At 42.8% G+C, this 21,931-nt stretch overlaps 1 protein-coding gene across 1 annotated transcript in view; it reads left to right on the top strand.

Annotated features, from left to right (window-relative positions):
- Positions 1–508: 508 nt before the first annotated feature.
- LOC309688472 (chloride channel protein 2-like) overlaps positions 509–21,931 on the top strand; it is a 63,143-nt gene continuing 41,720 nt past the window's right edge. Inside the window, exons 1-4 of the mRNA XM_082504250.1 lie at positions 509–527; positions 630–684; positions 12,704–12,833; positions 17,517–17,648. Of these exons, the coding sequence (XP_082360376.1) occupies positions 634–684; positions 12,704–12,833; positions 17,517–17,648 (313 nt within the window). The 5' untranslated portion in view covers positions 509–527; positions 630–633. The remainder of the gene's footprint in view (positions 528–629; positions 685–12,703; positions 12,834–17,516; positions 17,649–21,931) is intronic.

The raw sequence follows: 21,931 nt of genomic DNA, 5'->3' as shown, positions 1-21,931 counted from the left end.
GAAACATTTTAAAAAACAAGCAAAAAAAAAAAAACCAAACAAAAAAACATTGGTGGTAGACATCTTGTAGTTCCCCATATATTGTTCCCATTTCTTACATAAGCTAGAACAATAGAAATATTGGTTGCATAATTCTAGAAGACAAAGAAGATACGTCACGTACAACTGTAAAAGAAAAAAGTCATTAAAGAGCTCAGAAGGGTTAAATATGAAATGTTTTCATATTGTTTGACCTTGGATGAATTTGTGATTGTATGTAGAACAAAAACATTAATCTAGATATCAAAATAACATTTTTTTTAAGTGAATACAATGAAGAATTAAAGATAAATGTAAAAGAAATGTGAGTAAAAAGCCATGACAAGTAAGCCATTCATATGGCTTGCCTGACACACCCACCTGAGCTACCGAACCAAAAAGCTCCGCCTCAGTCTTTATATCTTGAGGCTAACTTCAGGCTATAAAAAGAAGGATCAAACTGTAACAAGCGCACACTCTTTAAGTTTGCTTGGTGATCTCCTTTACAAGTAAAGTTAGCTTAATGCTTTAATTATTGAGAACACAGCATTGTTTCATTCGAAAGCATTGTTGAGCTTTTCTCTAACTTGCGACCTGTAAATCTCGAGCAGAACCATGGCAGGAGACCGGTCAGATCATCGGGTGCTGCAGTATGAACAAAGTCTTGTAAGTTTTCACTTGTCACCATATGAACTTTGTGCACTTTTCCCACAGTGCATCCACTTATGAGTGAAACGTGAGTAAAGTGTGATCAAAGCTGGACTAGAGATGTAATGAGTGAATTGTGATGCGTAACTTGTGAAAAATAAGTATATGCATGTACTTTTTGTCTGTGTGATTCTGACAACTTTTCTGGGTGATTGTATGTTTGAGAAAATATAAGTTTTAAATGATGCCCCACCTCTGGCTTTCGAGTAAAACGTCTGTGGAGCCATTTTGTCCATTTTTTCAGATTAACTGGTCTTTGATTAACTAGTGAGAGTGAAATGGATCAAAGGCATAACATCCAAAATGGCACAGGAGCCAGAAGAAACAAGAGTCCTTCTACATTAGAGAGTATGCATATATCCATACCTTAAAATGGACATTAATATCTTTAGGGCTAGGTTCTATCTTCTGAACCAAAAGCCCAACTTTGTTTAAGCAGCATATATTTTTCTTATGAAATCAGTTTTAGCCCTGCAAATATTCCTTTATTCATTTTTACTTTAATAGATTATCTAAATAATTTGATTGAAATAGGTAATGTTTCTAAAAAGTTGTCTAGAACTGGGTACGCCATGGAAATACAGTACTTGCCATTCTTGCAAAATACACATGAACCTGTTGACATCAACTATGCAGCAATTTCATTTCCAGCAAGTGTCTCACAGCCTACGTTGTTGGTGCGGTGACATTAAAAATGATTTTTAGCAAACCAAAGCAAAAAAGTGGTTCTCAAAAATGTAAAGAGACAAGAGAGCAGGATGAAGATACCACCAGGTGTACGGATCTGAGCAGTGTTGCAAGGCCCAAAGTTACAAAGTTCTGATTGGCAAGCAGTAGCAAACTTTGTGTTTTTGTAAAGGACTAAAACGTTGCACCGTTCATGTTGAAAATATGCACTCGTATTTTATTACATGCATGCGATATGTCGACAAGTTGGTAAATTGGAAATGACTGTTGAATGAGGAATTCTAGAAATCAGTTTGTTAGCAAGACTCAACCTGTTTTAGGCGTGTGGTAGCCTATTTGAAGAAGACTGTGTGAGTTTAAGAGCATAAGAGTAACTAAAGGTGTCCGTTCACGCAACCTCTGACTGAGGTGCTGATAAAAAGCATGAATGATGACAACTGCTATATCTTATTTATGCTCTTACAGTGTGAATGTAAGTGAGACAGAGAATGAGAGAGAGAATGTAAGATGGTGTGATTGCTCCTGTACAATGTGGCAGAGAGGGGCCCCAAAAAATATCTGCCCGGGCCCCAGAGACAGTTATGTCACAGAGTTTTTACTGTGGACTTGCTTTTCAGGAGCTGAAAAACAGAAGAAAAAAACATTGTGAACATATTTTCTTTAAAGAAATTTCAAGTTATATAGCTGAGACTGCAGCTACAGCACCAATGCCTGCTCATAATTTCACCAAAGCTAATTAAATCTTTGCAAAATGTTTTTGATGACACTAACACCGTTCACACACACTGTTATGTAATTTGAAGATTGTCATACAATTTATATTATCTGCACTCAAAGGGGCTGGATGCTGGTCCATTAGTGCTGCTGTGTACTCACTGGGCACCAGTGTTGGGTAAGTTACTTTAAAGTAGTAACTTAGTTACATTACTAGTTACTTCTATCAAAAGTAACTCAGTTACTTCAAGTTACTCGTTACTTTCAGAGTAACTAGTTACTAGGGAAAGTAACTTTGGTTTTACTCAGAATTCTCTTGTTAATGTGTTGCTTCCGTAACTGGATACTAGAGCAGGGCGATATGACCAAAAATATTTATCACGATATACATTTGAAAATTTGCGATAACGATATAATTGACACTAGACAAAATACTTTACAACTCCACAACTTTATTAGTGAAAAAAACCCATCAATGTATTTTCACTTAAACAAGCAGCTGTTTTTTATGTGCATAAAAGTTATATAAAAATGTAACAGTGCTAATTCCTTGCTGACAGTTTAACCAAAAGGCATTTCCAGTGGAAACTGGCCGACATATCCTCAGCATAACCATGTATAATATCCACAGAACTTAAAAAGAGGTTACACACACACAATACGGTAACATTATGTTGAAGCACAGTACGTATCACTCTGCGAGGCTCCGCCTACAATAGCCGTAATGCTCCGACAATCTATCAAGCGGTGCGGCTTCGTAGCTTAGCAAAGTCGTACTGAAACATCTGACAGATTTTCGAGCGCCGTGCACATAAAATCGTTTCGAGGTCAGTAAACACAACCAGAGTTCATACATAAGGCACACGGGATTATAAGGGGCTCTGTCGACTTTCAGAGAAATCAAAGGATTGATTTTAAGTGCCCCGTATTTTCCAAACAACACGGTAATAACGACGGCCCGCTAGCATGCGCTACCAAAAATAGTGCTTTGTTGTGTATCTGACGGACGAAAGCTAAACCAGTTCCACACCAGTGAAGTTGCAGCATTTTTACAAACCAGTTCTGGTTCATCCGTTTCATTCATCGATCCACTTTCGCTCTTCTCATTCTGCGTCGCCGCCATGTGCGTATGTAAACAAAGGCACTGCGCATGCGCATTTTACCCATATTCTATCGCGATATGTCATTTTCCTATTGTTGCCCAAAATTATACCGGTATTACCGTAAACGGTATGATATAGCCCAGCCCTACTGGATACCCAGCCAGACTGCCAGGCTTCTAGCTTGCCTACTTGCCACAAGTGCACTGTGCCACCTACCAATAGAAAGAAAAAAAATAATGTGCACACTTCCACGAGAGAAATCCCACGCCTGGACCGTCGTTGACCGCTGCCATGATTCTATCCTAGCTTTTTACATCCAACACAAAAACTGCAGTCGTGGTGCTTTCGATGGTACTCAGAACTCGGAAATTCTGCCTTCTGAATAGGAAGATGTAGGTAACACCAGACTGCAGATGAGCTGCATACAGGGCTGGACTGGGACAGAAAATCGTCCCAGGCGTTTTGACTAGAGACCGGCCCACCATTATAGGAAAAATCATAAAGCCTTTGAATGAAAACAAACACTGTTGTGACAGTGATGTTCACTGTTCTGATGGTATATATGCATCAATCTATCAATTGTTTGTTCTAAGATTCAGATAATTATTTTTTAAAAGTGAGACATTTTAAATGAGAATAAGAAAGAAAAGTATGTCTTTGTGCCCCCCTCTCCCTGTTAATGCCCTACATGGACCCCTGGCAACACTTTGCTAGACCCGCCCCTGCACAGTTACCAGCTGTCAGCTACTTAGAAAAGGATCCTGGTGTTATTTGTCTCTCAGAAACAGTTCATAACTTCCCTTCAACTCATCCATGTCACCTAAAAGGTAAACCTGTTTCTCCATCACCTGCTCAGCTCTGATGGTTCAGTAAGGACATCTCCTGGTTTCATCTTCATGTTTCCCTCTCACCAGATAACCAAACCGACATCATGACCAGCAGCTTTACAGCTGTGGCTCCAGCCAACATCAGCTGATACTAGAAATTAATATTAAATAAATTCTAACAACAGCTGATCAAGCTTAAACGTGCTGCTGTTGTTTAGCGCGACATCCGCTGGTTTCCTGTTTCTGGAGCAAAGTGGGCGATAAACAAACAAGAGAGACGATCAGCTGATCATTGATCAGTTTCATGACTGAAGTAGAAACAGGAGAGGGAGGGAGGGGAGAGAATGAGAGGAGAAGAGGCAGCTTTGTGTCTTTTTCATTGTAGCTGAAGTCCGGGACAAAATGTTCCTTTTCACCTCAATACGAAACCCGTAATATTTTCTCTGAATACCAGACGATTCTGTTTTTTACGGGACGGTTGGCAACTCTAATAATTAACCTACGAACAAAATAAAGTTCAACATCAGTAACATAGCACCACCCAGCTGTATAGAAACTCCGTCATGCTAGCTAGCACGCAGTACGAAAAAGTCAGCATAACGAAAATAAACTCGCCCTAAACTTGATTTATATGTGACTCAGATACACTGCAGGTCATAACTTCTTACCTGGAGTTCAGTTCACCTGACACTCTCGGACCAGTGGCTGCTTCGGGTCTCTCCTCTTGCCTCCCTTTTCCTTCATCCACCTGCTGGCCTCCACCACTTGCTAATGTTATTGAATCTGTGGAAGCTCCGCGATAGCCACCACACGAAGTAACGAGTAACGAGCCTATCTAAATCCCAGTAACGAGTAACGCGTTCCTGGTTTTGGCATAATAACTAGTTACCGTGCTTGTTACCACAATAATAACATAGTCACTGTAACGCGTTACTTAATAACGCGTTAGTCCCAACACTGCTGGGCACAAATCTGGACCTGTTTAGCTAATAATATGCGTTTTATGTTCAGTACATCATGTGCTCTGCTGCTCACTTATAAATAAACAAAACAGATACAATGTTAACATGAATTTATTTTCCTAGATTATTTCTTTCTTCAAAAACCACTTAGGAATCAATGTGCTACTGTTGGAGTATTTATTACTGCTGCAGTATGTTTATAGAAAAATTATAGACTTCAAATGAACAATGTAAATATGTAACCACATAATAGTAAAAAAAAGAAAAGAAAAGAAAAGACTCTTAGCTAGAAGCCAAATCCCTTTCAAATTGTGTCAACTCTGTCTTGTCTTTTAAATGTTGGCCTATTCTTCACCTCTCCTGCTCTTTTATCACTCTGTGACACACTGAAGTCCCCAAGTGCAAGTCGATATCTGTTATAAGCTTCTTCTGCAGATGGGTTTCCAATTACGCAATTCCCAGTTAGTAGTTCACCTTTTCTTTGTAATTAAAAGCACCAATTTATAATGCAGAGATCGCACTGCAGAATTAATATCAGCTCAGAACAAAATCTACAGTTCCCATCTTTCTAGCTCAGTGAATGTGACCCACAGCAAAAACTGCATCGAGCCATTGGTCTGATGCCTTACACAGACATTTCCAGGTATAAGATAGGACATTAAGAAATGGTTTATACTCTAAATCGGTCATGTCTACACAATTCCAAATCCATTGAATCAAGTTGCAATTGGCACTCATTTTTCATACATGACTGAGCCTCCTGGAATTTTACTGAACTTAGTGACAAAACCTATGTGGCAATAGCGGCTAACCTTGATATAAACAGGACTTGCACAAGACTTCTCAGCTTGTAGTGAGGAGAAAAAGCAGGAGTCAACTTTTTTCCTGACACGAATGTAACAATAGACACAATGGGACCTGAGTCAACAAACAAATGTGACTCAAAGCTTCTTTGAACTAAATGACCTGAGTGTGTTTGTGGTTAAAACACACTCATGGATGAGTGTGTGTGTGTGTACCATGTTTATATATCTGTGGGGACTATGTGGTTTTAGTGTCAGGGCTACAGTTAGGTTAGGGTTAGGCATTCATTGTTGATGGTTAGGGTTAAGGTAGGTGGGTAAGGAAAGCATTATGTGAATTAGATGTCCCCAACAAGATATGAAAACACAACTTTGTGTGTGTGTTATTTAACGTGCATGCTGTGTCCTGTATGTTATCAAGGGAAACCTCTCTGTGAAGGAGCAGAACCCACTTTCCAAAAATGTGTAACCTGCTTAACAGGTACAGTACTTCGTTTCTGTCCGAAGTATAGATTCTAAGTACTTTAAATCTCTGCATTCAGTTGTTGAAACAAGCCAAACTAACACACAATGCAACCATGACAGCCACAGAGTAAATGGGAAAGTTCTATATATCCTTTTGCCACACCAGCCAATACTTTGTTTCATATTCAATGTTCCCATGCACAACCACTCACAAACAGGGTTGTAGTGAGTTTTACACACTTGTGAAACTTAAATCTATTAAGTTTTGACTAAATTACCTGAATTGTCATTATAAATTTCAGGCAACCCTGGTTTGAGCATTATAGACAAATTTGAACATAAGTCAGATCTGTATTGTCAGGACAATGAGTGAGCTGCAATATAAAGTACTGTGCAAAGGTCATGATCGATCCTTCATGTTTTTGTTTTTCTGCTTTCTCGGAGCCAGACTGTAACGAGTTCAAGGAAAAACGTGCTCTGTAATTCAACTACCACAAAATATTTCATAGGAAAATATTTATTATGAGCCTGCTGGATGGTTATGAAATTTATGGTTCTTTGGGGTTCTTAGAGGTTGGATTATTTTTAGCAGAGAAAGCATGTGGGGGAATATTACACAAATAATGCCTGGAGCAGGCTCTGACTCAGGCCCCTAGTGATCCTGCAGCTACTGTACCACTTTCACTATATTACATTTTCAAATAGTTACACAGTTATGGTTCTTGTTATTTAGGCTGGTGAAGTGTTACACCTTAACCACCACAATCAACTATAGCTCCATCCATGCAAGGGAGACCTCCTACCCTACGCAGGCGCGGTCCTAGCCTGTTTGGTGCCCTGGTTGAACACTCCCTCTCAAAGACTCATCTGTTTACCTGCATCTTTTGCCCGTTTCTCCTCTTCTTTTCTCTTTTTTCTAAACTGAGGACCTGATTGCTTTGACCTTTTCTTGTCCATCTTTCATCAGTGATTTTGCACTCCAGTATCAACACCCAACCCCACAACATACACTAATAGACTAATAGGCCTACACCTTGTATAGGGTTTCTTTTTTTCTGGGATTTCACACAACCCAGGAAAAATAATTGATACATAATGGGCTTGCATTTACAGCATTATGAATGAAATGTGGTCTATTTGGAAGCAGCCCGCCCCTCCCCTGTTGACAGGTTGTGTGTGAGACTTCAGCAGCAGCAGCAGGCGCAGCGAGGGCCCTCGTGCTCACTTTTCAATTATATGTGTGTGATAGAATTTAGAAAACACATTAATGCAAATTATAAGTCTGTATCATAATGTCTTCAGTGTTTGTGTTTGTTGTAGGGCTGTCAATGTTAACACGTTAATGTGATTACAATTTTTAACGCAATCAACCTATCTGCAGCACAGAAGGGACAAACTTTGGACAAACTGCCTGAAATGCGTTGACAGAGACATTTCAGAGATTTTGAGTCATTCTGCGCTCCAAATGGTTTAATTGTGTTAAAAATTGTAATCGCGTTAATCATTCAAATTCAAATTCAAATTCAAATTTTATTTGTCACGTACACAGTCATACACAGTACGATATGTAGTGAAATGCTTGGACAACTGCTCGTGACCTAAAGAAAACAAAAAAGGAAAAGGCTATGAATAAGATAGGAAATAAATATGAAAAATTAAAAAGGGTAAATTTAACTAGGAAGGAATAAAATATAAATTAAGGTTAAAAATGAAATAACTGTACAACACAAATTAGAATGAAGGGTAAATTTAACTGGGAAGAATAAGATAAAATATATAAATTAAAGTTGAAAATAAAATAACTGTACAACAAAATACACAATACACAATATAGAACTATATAAGAATGTATGAAGAAATCTAAGTATAAATAAATATATACACAATAACAGCAGCTGTACCAGTATTAACTGGAAATGAAGAATATAGTGACCAGTGTTGTGCAAAAACAAAGTCCAGAAAGTCCAGTGTGTGTGTGTAAGAACCATATGTGTGGGTCAGTACTGTGTGGTGGTGTGATTGAGAGACCGTATCGCCTGCGGGAAGAAGCTCCTCCTCAGTCTCTCTGTGTTGGTCTTCAGGGAGCGGAATCGCTTTCCTGACCTCAACAGAGAGAACAGTCTGTTGTTGGGATGGCTGAGGTCCTTCACGATCTTCCTGGCCTTGGTCCAGCACCGCCTGCTGTAGATTGAGTGCAGGTCAGGGAGCTCGGAGCGGATGGTGCGCTCAGCTGACCGCACAACCCTCTGTAGAGCTCGTCTGTCCTGCATGGTGCTGTTCCCGAACCAGGTTAAGATGTTTCCCGCCAGGATGCTCTCTATGGTGCACGAGTAAAAGTTCCTGAGCACCTTGGAGGGCAGTTGGAAGTCTCTCAAGCGTCTGAGGTGGTAGAGACGCTGTCGGGCCTTTTTCACCACGGTGTTGATGTGACAGGACCATGACAGGTCCTGCGTGATGTGAACTCCGAGGTATTTGAAGCTGTCCACTCTCTCCACTGGGCACTCGTTGATGACGGGGGTCTGGTAGTTCCTCTCCTGCTTAGTGCTGAAGTCCACTATCAGCTCCTTTGTCTTACTGACGTTTAGAAGGAGGTTGTTCCTCTGGCACCAGTTCTCCAGATTCCTAATCTCCTTCACGTAGGCCGTCTCGTTGTTATCAGAGATCAGGCCCACCACGACGGTGTCGTCAGCAAACTTGATGATGGTGGTGGAGTTGGTAGTGGCCACACAGTCATATGTGTACAAAGAGTACAGCAGGGGGCTCAGAACACACCCCTGGGGGGCTCCAGTGCTGAGAGTGGTGGAGGCTGAGACATGTCCGCCCATCCTTACTGCCTGTGGTCTGCCAGTTAGGAAGTTGGAGATCCACTGACACATAGATGAGCTGAGTCCCAGATGCTCCAGCTTGGTGGTGAGTGTGGAGGGAATTATGGTATTAAATGCAGAGCTGTAGTCTATGAAGAGCATTTTAACATAATTCCCCCTTCTAGTGTCCAAGTGAGTGAGTGATGTGTGGAGGAGATGAGAGATGGCATCGTCTGTGGAACGATTTGGACGGTAAGCGAACTGTAGTGGGTCTAGTGTGTCTGGTAGTGAAGAAATGATGAAGTCTCTGACCAGGCGTTCAAAGCACTTCATCACTACTGAGGTGAGGGCTACAGGGCGATAGTCATTGAGAGAAGCAGGGTGGGGTTTCTTCGGGACAGGAACAATGATGGACTCTTTGAAGCATGTGGGGATCACCGACTGAGATAAAGAGATGTTGAATATCTCAGTGAACACAGGAGCTAGCTGGTATGCGCAGTCTCTTAGGATACGACCTGGGATGCCGTCTGGTCCTGCTGCTTTCCTGGTGTTCACTCTCTTGAAGGCTCTCCTTACTTCATGCTCGGAGATGACGAGCACGTTTCCGGTGCTGGCAGTATCTTCCTGTCTGCAGCCGTTAGCGCCGCTAACACTAGCATTGTTGGAGACCTTAGCTGCAGCCTCGAAGCGAGCATAGAAAGTGTTCAGCTCGTCTGCCAAAGTCACGGCCGCGTTCGTCATACCGGTTGTTGGTGCTTTATAGTCCGTTATTGTCCTTAGTCCCCGCCACAGGCTCCTAGAGTCACTCTGTTGGAGTTGTGACTCTAGTTTCCTCCCGTAGCGCTGCTTCGCCTCTTTCACCGCCCTCCGCACGTTATATGACACGGCTTTGTACGGGTCCATGTCCCCCGTTGTGAGTCCCGTGTTGTAGGCAGCGGTGCGGGATCTCAGAGCGTCGCGGATGGTTTTATCCACCCACGGCTTCTGGTTGGGAAACGTTGTGATAGTCTTTGTCTCCACGGTATCATCCGCTAGTTTCCCGATGAATCCCAGAACCGCTTCCGTAAACACGTTGACGTCATCGTCGGAGCTGTTTCTGAACATGCCCCAGTCTGCGTCATCGAGTGCGTCCTGTAACGCGGCCACCGATTGATCCGTCCAGCGCGCGACCTTCCTCTGAACCGGAACTTCCTGTTTCAGCCTTTGTTTGTATTTTGGCATGAGGAAGATGGCGGCGTGATCAGATTTGCCAAACGGGGGGCGGGATTGTGCCTTGTAGCCGTCCTTGACCGTAGTGTAGCAGTGGTCCAGTGTCCTTTCACCCCTGGTGGGGCAGGTGATGTGTTGATAAAAGTTCGGCGCTGCGCGTTTGAGGTTGGCGCTATTAAAGTCCCCCGTCACAATAAGCGCAGCGTCCCGGTGTTGTGTCTGGTGCTGTGTGAGTGCCTCATGCAGCTCGCATAAGGCGGTGACCGTGTCCGCTTGTGGTGGAATATAAACGGCACTTACAATGACCGATGTAAATTCCCGAGGTAGATAAAAAGGACGACACATGATGGACAGTAGTTCCAGATTTGGTGTGCAGGAGCGTGTGAGAGGAACAACGTTCGCACTGTTGCACCAGTTGTTGTTCACCATTAAACACACGCCGCCTCCCCTTGACTTCCCCGAGTCCCGTGTCCTGTCCATGCGGTGAACCGAGAAGAACTCGGCCGGCTGGATGGCGTGGTCCGGCACCGCTGGGTTCAGCCATGTCTCGGTGAAGCAGAGGAGATTGCAGTCCCGAATGTCTCTCTGGAACTTTATCCTGGCCCTGAGGTCGTCAAGCTTGTTCTCCAGTGACTGGACGTTGGCGAGCAGGATGCTAGGCAGAGGTGTGCGGTGTGCACGAGCTCTCAGCCTGTTCCTGACGCCGGCTCACTTCCCTCTAGGCCGCCGCCGCTTCCCTTTGTTCTCCCTCGAGATCTCACTTTGATGATGACATGATGACAGCATTAACGTTGACAGCCCTAGTTTGTTGGTTTATTTCAGTTTAGTTTTGTGAGCTGGTTATTAGATGCCGCTCCAGCCAGAGAATGCCGCCCCGCTCTCTCCTTCCTGTGTGGCAAGCAGCAGGGGCACCTCGCAAACAGAGGGTGCCTTTACTCTCCGCAAAAGTACTCGGCCCTGAAAATCTTAGAAATATGGTATCTAATCAGATTCTTACTCTGGATGGCATTACCTTGGCCTCCAGTAACGCTGTGAGGAACCTTGGAGTCATTTTTGACCAGGACATGTCCTTCAACGCACATATTAAACAAATATGTAAGACTGCTTTCTTCCATTTGCGCAACATCTCTAAAATTAGAAATATCCTGTCTCAGAGTGACGCTGAAAAACTAGTTCATGCATTTATTACTTCCAGGCTGGACTACTGTAATTCATTATTATCAGGATGTCCAAAAAACTCACTGAAAAGCCTTCAGCTAATCCAAAATGCTGCAGCAAGAGTCCTGACAGGGACTAGAAAGAGAGAGCATATTTCTCCTGTTTTGGCTTCCCTTCATTGGCTTCCTGTTAAATCCAGAATTGAATTCAAAATCCTGCTCCTCACATACAAGGTCTTAAATAATCAGGCCCCATCTTATCTTAATGACCTTGTAGTACCATATCACCCTATTAGAGCGCTCCGCTCTCGCTCTGCAGGCCTACTTGTTGTTCCTAGAGTATTTAAAAGTAGAATGGGAGGGAGAGCCTTCAGTTTTCAGGCCCCTCTTCTGTGGAACCAGCTTCCAGTTTGGATTCGGGAGACAGACACTATCTCTACTTTCAAGATTAGGCTTCAAACTTTCCTTTTTGCTAAAGCATATAGTTAGGGCTGGACCAGGTGACCCTGAATCCTCCCTTTGTTATGCTGCAATAGATGTAGGCTGCCGGGGGATTCCCATGATGCATTGAGTTTTTCCTTTCCAGTCACCTTTCTCACTCACTATGTATTAATAGACCTCTCTGCATTGAATCATATCTGTTATTAACCTCTGTCTCTCTTCCACAGCATGTCTTTATCCTGTCTTCCTTCTCTCACCCCAACCGGTCGCAGCAGATGGCCGCCCCTCCCTGAGCCTGGTTCTGCCGGAGGTTTCTTCCTGTTAAAAGGGAGTTTTTCCTTCCCACTGTCGCCAAAGTGCTTGCTCATAGGGGGTCATATGATTGTTGGGTTTTTCTCTGTATCTATGAAGTGCCTTGAGGCGACTTTTGTTGTGATTTGGCGCTATATAAATAAAATTGAATTGAATTGAATTGAAAAGAAAACGGTTCGGTGCCTATGCAGTGCTCAAAATGCTTTGGCATGATGTCAGGGCAACATGGGTGCGAGCAACTTTTTTTTGCCGATGCCCATGATGCCGCCCCACCATGATACCGCCCCGGGCAACGGCTTATGTCGCCCATATCAAAAACCGCCACTGCCCCTATGCACGGGGGCCAAATATGGATTTTTGCAGATGGAAATGAATTCAGACAAGAAGTCAGAAGAAAGACACAATTCTGATTTACATCACACCGCCCATTTTTGGGACATGTTTAATGTGTTTGTCTTTTGAAAGCTAAATGGATGCCGGTGTTTTTTCGCAGATGTATGGGCGCTACACCCAGGAGCTCGGGGTGTATGCCAAAGAGGAGGCTACTCGGCTGAAGGAAAGTGGGGAGAAGGTCAGTCAGCGAAGCCGGACACTGGAACACGACAATGGACGCTGTGCCAAGTGTAAGAGTCAAACCACACAGCCAGCATGGAATATGAAGGACAAGCAGCAAGTGTTATTATTCCTGTTTCTGAAATTAGTGCTCGTTTCGTTATTTTATAGAAAACCTTCTTACCATTTCTAACCATGTGATGGACAAATGCCTATTCACACCACAATGAACAAAATTAGTTTAAAGAAAAGAAGTGCCGTGATACAGATTTTCTAAACCCTATTAAAATTGGGACCTTTTCATCTTTCACAAAAGTGTTCACACAGTCTAAATTCCTGTAGCGGTAGAGAGCAGAGTCACCATAGCAATTTGTATATGGTAGAAATCCACACCGTGTATCTTGCCATTTGAATATTGGCATTACCACTGAATGAGGCTCAAGACTTAACTGTTCAGGTTTGCTTTTTGACCATTGAACTGAGCCTCCTGTAGTACTGAAAACATCATTGAACATGGTCATGTTTTACTGTAGTTTGGCCATTTGCACACTGACTGGATGGCGCTCAGACTGAACCAAAACCCCCACTGACAGCTCTAGTATGGAACAATTCCATTGTTATCAAATATGCATTACATGGTCATATGGGATTTTAAGTGGTAGAAAAACATAAAGGATTATTAACCAGTCTTTGGCGATGGCACAGCTCAGGGCAATCATTTCTTTTTGTTGTGAGTCCAGTTCAGAGAAAAAATACAAAGAGTACTCCGTGAATTGCTCAGAATCCAAGCCTTGAGAGAAATTGTTTGAACATTAGCTTTCCGTTAAAAATGTAATACTACAATCACTTTGATGTCTCTAAACTAAACCCTGTGCCTTAGGTGTTGCTTGGGAAGCATTGATCCTACTGAACAGTTAGATAAAGAAGCTAAACAATATCTGCAGTGTCAGGCAATCATGGCAAAAGCATTCCTTGCAGCATTTCATACAAATGATCCACTGCCTTTCTTACCGTACTGTTGGTGTTGTCAGGTAGCTACAGTAACGAGATTATGTAGGACTAAATGGGATGCATTGAAGCATAAAACAAACACAAGTTGGAAAGTCTCTGATGTTCAAGTGGAATCTCCAAGGCACACATAGACTGTCAGTTTTAGTCTGAGAGTCGACAGCTGTGACAGTCCTAATCATGGTGAAGCTTTAGTGATACAGATGTTGTCTAAATCCAGTATGCCTGGATTGAGTTGGATTTCACGCCCAATTCATCTGAGTCACCTACAGATGAGTTTGAACTCAGGATAAATTTCTGTCAGTGATCATTTTTCCACTTGTCCATTCATCCATTCTCTTCCACTTATACTTGTGAAGGTCGCAGGGGGGCTGGAGCCTATCCCAGCTGTCATAGGACGAGAGGCAGTGTATACCCTGGACAGGCTGTACCCTGAGTCTGTCGCAGGCCAAACATAGACAGGCAGACTAACCATTCACACCTAGGGGCAATTAGGAATTAGCATTTATTACCAATTACTGTGGGAGGAAGCCGGAGTACTTGAAGGGAACCAACGCAAACACGGGGAGAACATGCAAAATCCATACGAAGAGCCCCTGACTAGGTGGCTCCAACTAAGAACCACGCCACGCCACGCCCCTATTCACACCAACCCTATCCGTGTCCTCCTTCAGAGCATCCATGAACCTCCTCTGTGATCTTGCTCCCGTCCTACTGCATGGCAACTCCATGTTTGTCCAATATTTCCTTTATCCTTCCTGTAAGCATGGCCCGACCATCTCAGCCTAGAGTCTCTAACCTTGTCTCCAAACTGCTCAACCTGAGCAGTCTCTCTGTTGTAGTTAATTCTAATTCTATCCATCCTGCTCACTCCCAAAGAGAATCTAAGCATCTTCAGCTTGGACTCCTGTCTTTTAGTTAGTGCTTCATCTTCACTCTTTCCACTTTTGTTCTCTCACTTATCGCCACCACATTGTTCATTGCTTTGGATGTTTAACCCAGGTATTCAAAGTCATCTACTTTCTCTTTTTCTAATGCTTAAAGCTTCACTATTCACTTGCACCCAACTCTCACTAGATCATAATGTTGTATACAAACATCTTAATCCACCTTCCTCCACTCCTCCACACTTATTGCAAAATTCTCCCTCCTGTATATGGCAGTGGACACCCACCCAGCACCTCCTCATCACTTGTGTTCTCTTCACTTCACTTCCATTGTCTCCATCTTTGTAGCCATGTGTCAGTCTATGAAACCAGTTGGTCTTCAATTCTCCTGTCTCTTTCTCTCACTGCTGATATCACAAACTCCCAACACTCACACAGACATTTATGCAAACTCAGAATATGCAGCTGTGCCCAAAAAGGTGACCAGAGCTACATTTCTCTGCAATTTTGAGAAGCAACATGTAACATAGTGGATAAATAATATAGAATCAGTGTGTGGGGTATGGAGCCCCGCAAGACCTCGCAAAACAAACTCGGGATCTCGCAAAAGTTTTGTGAAAACGTCGTAGCACTTTTGCAAATATATGATGTCTTGTAAACCGAGCAGATATTTGATGTTTACACAGCTACATTCACGCCTCAAAATATCTTGAAAGTTTATTTTGTGACCCAGAAAGAGTAATATTGCAACTAAGTAGCAGCCGCCATTGTGGGAATTCAACTTTTGCGAGATCTCGCAAAAGTTCATCGTAATTCTTTTCTCCCATGTCCCTTGCGGGGCTCCGTAGTGGGGAAAGGTTTCAGAGAGCACGCAGAGGCATAAACACATCAAAGTGATAACAGTGTGTGCAGTGTGGTTCACAATGACCCTTTACCTGAACATATTTAACTGCAGCTTTCCCCTCTAACGTGTCCTGCATCTTTGACATTGTCACAGTGTCCCCGTTTTAGTTATTTTAAAAGTTTCAAATATCATCAAGGCAACGTACCAGAGAGTGGGCAATTGGATTGTGATACAAGATGCCCTTTACTTCGGTGTGGACTACATTTAACAAATAAGTAACTTGTACAGTTAATGGACTGCTCTTCCATTTAAATGCACTCAGCCAGCATACACACACACATACACACATATTATTACCTTCAGTTCTTGATTTGATGAAAGAACAATATGTTTGCAGTGTTGGGAGTAGCTGTGATTCTGATTACCGGCAGCTGATGCAGGGCAGTTTTCGAAAAGCAAATGAAGGACCTAATAAGTTAGGTTTTGAAATAAATGTTTGACAGGGAATTCTTGGATATGCTTAAATGAAAAGGCTGAATGCCATAAAAGTCAGCCACAGCACAATTATTTGGCGTATTAAAACATCGGCATTTGTTCTACAAGCTCAAGTGTAAAAAGGAAGCAGGGAGATGAAAGCAAAGTAAGTGACTGCACACTAGGGATGGGTATCGTTTAGGTTTTATCTGATACCGGTGCCAAATCGGTACTTTTGAAACGGTGCCGGTGCTCAAACGGTGCTCAAACCGGTGCTTAAAGAATGGAGAACACAAACTTTGTCCTAAACCTCTCATGTTTAACTGTTTTCCACTTTTTCTTTGGTCATTTTAGCCTTTTTGGCCAGGGTGAAGGGAGTATCTGCCATCAAACAAGAAGACAGCCGCATGTAGCTATGATGATGTTTGCTAGTTCACCTTACATGCATTAATGTAATAACGTGGTTAGCCTACTCAACGTAAATTACACACGAACAACATTAAGCTACTCGCGCAGAGAAGAACGGCTGCTGCTGCATCATCATCCTCATCATTTCTGCTACACTGGCAGGGCTAGGGGCCAGGACTCTCCTCTTCGGGTTTTTGGGGGATGTTGCTCCGGGTCCGATAACAGGCAACCCACCCGCAGTAGATGTGCTCGGTGTGAGGTCTCGCAGCAAGCTATCAAATACGGCGCATTTCTGGGCTTTTAAAAAAAACGCTATGCGTCGCCAGGTGTTTCATCAGATTTGAGGTGTTACCTCCTTTGACAGTATCACAGTATCAGCTTAAAGCACTTGTTGCTGCTGAGTTTGCATCTTTTGCTGTGAAGTACAGCCAGACTTTTGACGGCTTCGCCTTGGACATTTTTAATCTGTAGCTCTGCTCTAAAAGAACGTACGTACCTGGCCCCGCCTACTATCCTCGGAAACGTAAAATTATTGGCTAGAATCTAAAGTGTATCACAGCTCAGGAAAAAAAAGCACCGAAATAAAGCACCGAAATGTGCGCTGCTTTTCGGTCTGGTTACTACCGTTTGTCAGAACCGGTACCCATCCCTACTGCACACAATCGTCTTTTTCCTGCAAGTACGATAAGGGTGGGAAGAAAGAAATAAAGAGAAATGGTTTTCACCAGGAATATAAACTTCTGAAAATGTCTTCTTTATTTTTTACAAAAAATGCCCCAAAACAAATTCATAATTACTGAATTTCCCAGAGGAACGCACCTGAGAAATTATTAAAGATTTATCTGATCTGCTTCTTTGTTATTGGGCATGGATCTGTTTATATTTGGGCCAAAGATAAGAAATGTGGGATAAATTACAAACTTTTGCATCTCTGGTTTACTAACTTGTAAAATGCTATAGAGTACAGAGCAGTGGTCTTTTGGGCTAACAACATGTTTATTGCTGTTCAATATTTCAAAAGCTATTGTGATGAAACACAGCTGTTATTGGAAAATGTAGAATAAAGTGACCCGTACTAATCTCTGGGTGCTGTAGTCCTAATGTATTATGCTGTGTTCTTGATATCCCATTAGTCGGCCCATTTCGCTGGCTGAGGTTCCTGATCTCATTGATCGGGGAGGACTGGATCTTCTTCTTCCTGTTGGGGATCCTCATGGGCCTAGCCAGCTGGGCAATGGAACTGGGCATCAACATGCTCCTAAAAGGTGACAGAGAGACTGGGTTGGTTTTGTTTGTTTGTTTTTAAAAATGCAGCATCACTACACACTAACATAATAACACATTTTGGGAAGGAAGGAGGTAAGTAATATCCAGAGATGGGCAGTAACGCGTTATTTGTAATGCGTTACTGTAATCCAATTACTTTTTTCAAGTAACGAGTAAAGTAAGGGATTACTATTGCAAAAACGGTAATTAGATTACCGTTACTTTCCCATAGGAACGCTGCGTTACTGCGTTACTGCGTTACTAAAACCGTGATTTTTTGCGAGAATGTCTCACGACAGTGACGTAAGCGAGTGTGACGTTAGTGACAACAGCTGTGTGCAGATCAACAATGGATCACATATCGAGTGCAGGAGAGAGTATGAGCGTGCAGCGTTCAAAGCGTGCAAGTACTGACCTTACTTTGAGTTTGATTCCATAAAAAGTGACAAAAACATTAGTGTCTGTTGTGCGTGGGAAGAAAACTTCTTTTTACAGCGAAAAAACCCTAAACTTCCAACAAGCACCGAGTAGCTACGACGTAATGGGAAACTCACAGAGAAACTCGCGGATTCTTCCACTGACCGCGGCACACCTGCACCAGGGTAAACCTCCGCCTGCCCCACTCCTGCTTTACAGGTGAAAATAGAGCAACAGGACCGCTGAGTCTTTGACTTTATTTATTTTCTGCTGTGTTTTACTTGCATCTATTTGAAAGACTGAGTGTAAACGCAAAATTAAAAAAAATTATGTGCTGGAATGTGCAGAAAATAGGTTTAAATGTTAAACAAATTTCTTCCAGTCAGAGAATGTTGCATATAATTAAATTTTTGCTTGATGCATAAAGTTAAAAGATTAAAACTGATAAAACAAGTTTTAAAAAGAGACTTTTCCATTTGATTACATTTTGTATGATGGATTATGTAGAAAAAGTAGAATTGGGCTGAAAGATCTATCACTTTATCACCTACTCAGGTTGTAAATCGTGTTTTTAAAAAGTAACTAAGTAACTAAGTAATGAATTACTTTTAAAAATAATCAGTAAAGTAATGGGATTAGTTTTTGGGGGAAGTAATCAGTAATTAGTTACTGATTACTTTTTTCAAGTAACTTGACCAACACTGGTAATATCTAACAACTACAGGAAACTGATGGTGAGAGGAAAAGATGAGTTGATAGGATGGAGGTAGTGGTGAAGGGTGAGGTCAAAGGATGGAAAAGGGCTGAATTTATTTGAAGTCTTTCACATTCTAGTTCACATCAAATAGACATGTATCACATGTATGCAAATGTATACAAATCTATTCAGAATTTTAAAATCGGACAGTGAAAACACAAAATAAATTAAGAAAAATATACAATGGAATTAGACACTGGAGCAAACCATTAGATGTGGCACATATTGGAAAGGTTTTAGATTTACTTCTTAGTGATGGAGACCAATCTTAAACCAAGTTGACATAAAAAAAAATTTGGAATTTGACAAATGCCTGGCAGGAAACTTTGTGTTCAAGTAGATGCATTGGGAAAAAAGCTCTGTGATAGGGCAAAGCCAGACTGGGTAAGCATTTGAGAGAAACTAGAAACCACAAATAAATGGTAAAAAGCTTTGTTCTTATATAGCTTTAGCACTCATAGCACCTTAAACAACATGTTTCACACACACGCTTCTTTTCCTACACGTAAGTTCTTTCTATCTATGTGTAACACTCACACTCAGACAAATGCATCAAAGGAGCAATTTGGGGTTCAGTATCACATTCCTCTAGTATTACAATTCCTTACCATCCAATGCCATGGCAGAGCAGCTTGACTCCACCTCCAGTGTACCTGGCCTGGCCTTCAATCTGGTTTCCTGCACGCATAATGTAACGACCTTCGTTTTCCCCATCACTTCAGCCAAATCTCCTCTCAAGTTTTTTGACATATACACATATGGTAAGACATATGATGGTCTTACCAAAATAAATTATTTATTCTCAATGATCCCAACTAAACCGCCACAAGATTGGTTCAGATCTCTAGATTCATGTATGTCCAAATTCCTTTGGAAAAATAAACCCCCACGTGTAAGCTTAAAAACACCACAAAAGACCAAGGATAAAGGAGGACTAGAACTGCCTAACTTTCAGCACTACTTCTTAGCCAACAGGCTTCAGTTTATCTCAGGATGGCTAAAACACACCCTCTTAGATGAACCTTGGCTAGATGTAGAACAAGCACTCTGCAATAATCTAGAGATCTCAGACCTACCATTTATCAGCTCAAACATCCAACGACATGAATGCTTTAAAAGCATCAACATCAGCTCTTCTCTGACAGCATGGTGGGAGTTTCTAAAATTGACGGCGTCTTCATTAATCCCATGCAAACGTACACCTGTCTGGAACAACCCTGACATATTACAAAACAATAATATGATAAACTTTTCAGATTGGAGTGATAAAGGAATCAAATATTTAGAACATATACTAGAAGGAACAGAATTTATTTCATTTGACGGACTAGTTACACAATATGGGATCAACAAGAAAAGATTTTTAGAATATCAACAAATTAAATCCATAGTAAAAAAGAAATTTAAACCGGGTCAAGTTGAACTACAAACACCACCAAGTGTGGTTCAATTTCTTACTCTTAAACCCCCCAAATTACTATCCAAAATATACAGAATGCTTTCTAAAACAGATGAATCAATATCACTTCCTATTGCAAAATGGGAAGCGGATTTATCAGTTAACTTAGACCTAAACTTCTAGTCTCAGATTTGCTTAAAAACCTTTCATCTAATTAGAAATCCCAGTCTTCAATTAATTCAATACAAAATATTACATAGAGTGCACTATACAGGTCATCGGATGTTCAAGATGGGCTTTACGTCTACCAACAACTGCTCACACTGCCAAACCAATTCACCGGACAATTATATCCACGCTCTTTGGTTCTGTCCACCAGTTCAGAAGTTTTGGCGCGAGATATGTGAAGACTTATCGAAGTGTCTGAAATGTAACATTCCAACTTCCCCCTTAGTGTGTTTGTTGGGCAGCTTAGATAATGTCACTTCAGAAAAGAATATAGCCCATATGGTTTTCACTGCCCTATGCATAGCCAAGAAAACAGTCCTCATGAACTGGAAAAATAAAAATAATCTTAATTCTAACCAATATAGAAATTATCTATTAGATTACATTAGTCTCGATACAGCCTCTGCCACCACATCAGATCAATTGCTCTGGGCTCCTTTGATCAGCTCCATCACCTAGTGGGGGTGGGGGGGTCATAGTTTGGTCCCGCCTTCACTGTTGTGATTGGTGTGGGGGTAGGGACAGGCTTAGGGCGTCGGGGGGTTCCCCGGAGGCATCTTCCTTGGGGGGCTCAACCCGGGGTAGCGGTCATGTCCGGTTAGGGGCTCTGTTGGCTCTCAGGTGACTGTTTCCTCGCGGCTGCGTGCAGCGGGGCTAGGGGAGGGTCTGTGCTGACGGACGTGGGTTACTGACCTGGTAGTCTGGCTGCCCCTGGGTGGGTCCGGGATGGGCGTGAGGTTCTGGGGGCGCTCCGTCTCTGGGCTGGGACCCGGACCGGGCCTCGGGGGCTTGGGTCCTGGTTGGTGTGTTGCCGGGGTTGTGGGCGGGTGGGTGCATGGGGGCCCAGCCCTGGAGCAGGGTGCCGCCGGTGCGTCGAGCCACCTGGGGGGCTCTTCAACTGGTGGGGGAGATTGTCACATCTTGCAGGAGCTTTCCTCTCCTCAGGAGCTGCCTCTGCAGGAGGGGGAGATACAGGAGAGGTGGAGGAAGATCTCAGCCTGGGTGTTTATTGTCTTATGTAGTCTGGAAGATGAGTGGATGGTGGGGTGGGTGCAGTTTTCTCTGTGGTGGGGTTGGGTGGACTGTCCCGGGCTCTGTGGGGCCGGGCGGCGCTGCTGCACTGGGCCCGGTCTGGATGGGCCTGGGCCCCCTTTCCCTGGCGGGTCGCGGAGTATGGGGGTGCCTACTGGGGTCAGCGGGGGAGCTGGCCCCAGGGAGGGGTCACTTGCCCCTCCCTTCCTTCCCTCCCCATCTCCAGCTGCCTCCCTCTTCCCACTCCACCACAACCACCCACACATGCAGGGCCTTGGAGTAGGGGTATGTCACCAGGGTGCAGAGGAGGCTACCCCCCCCCTCTGTCCCCTTCTGGCTGCCTCTGCCTCAATTTTATCCCACAACTTAGACATTCACATTACTCACACTCTCATTACACATACATATAGGATCTTGGGGGTGGGCACGATACACGGACTCCAAAGTAC

This window comes from Aulonocara stuartgranti (assembly GCF_965226115.1).
Source record: "Aulonocara stuartgranti genome assembly, chromosome: 14".
NCBI lineage: Eukaryota > Metazoa > Chordata > Actinopteri > Cichliformes > Cichlidae > Aulonocara > Aulonocara stuartgranti.
Note: the sequence above shows the minus strand (reverse complement) of the source record. Positions and strands in the feature narration are given on the sequence as shown.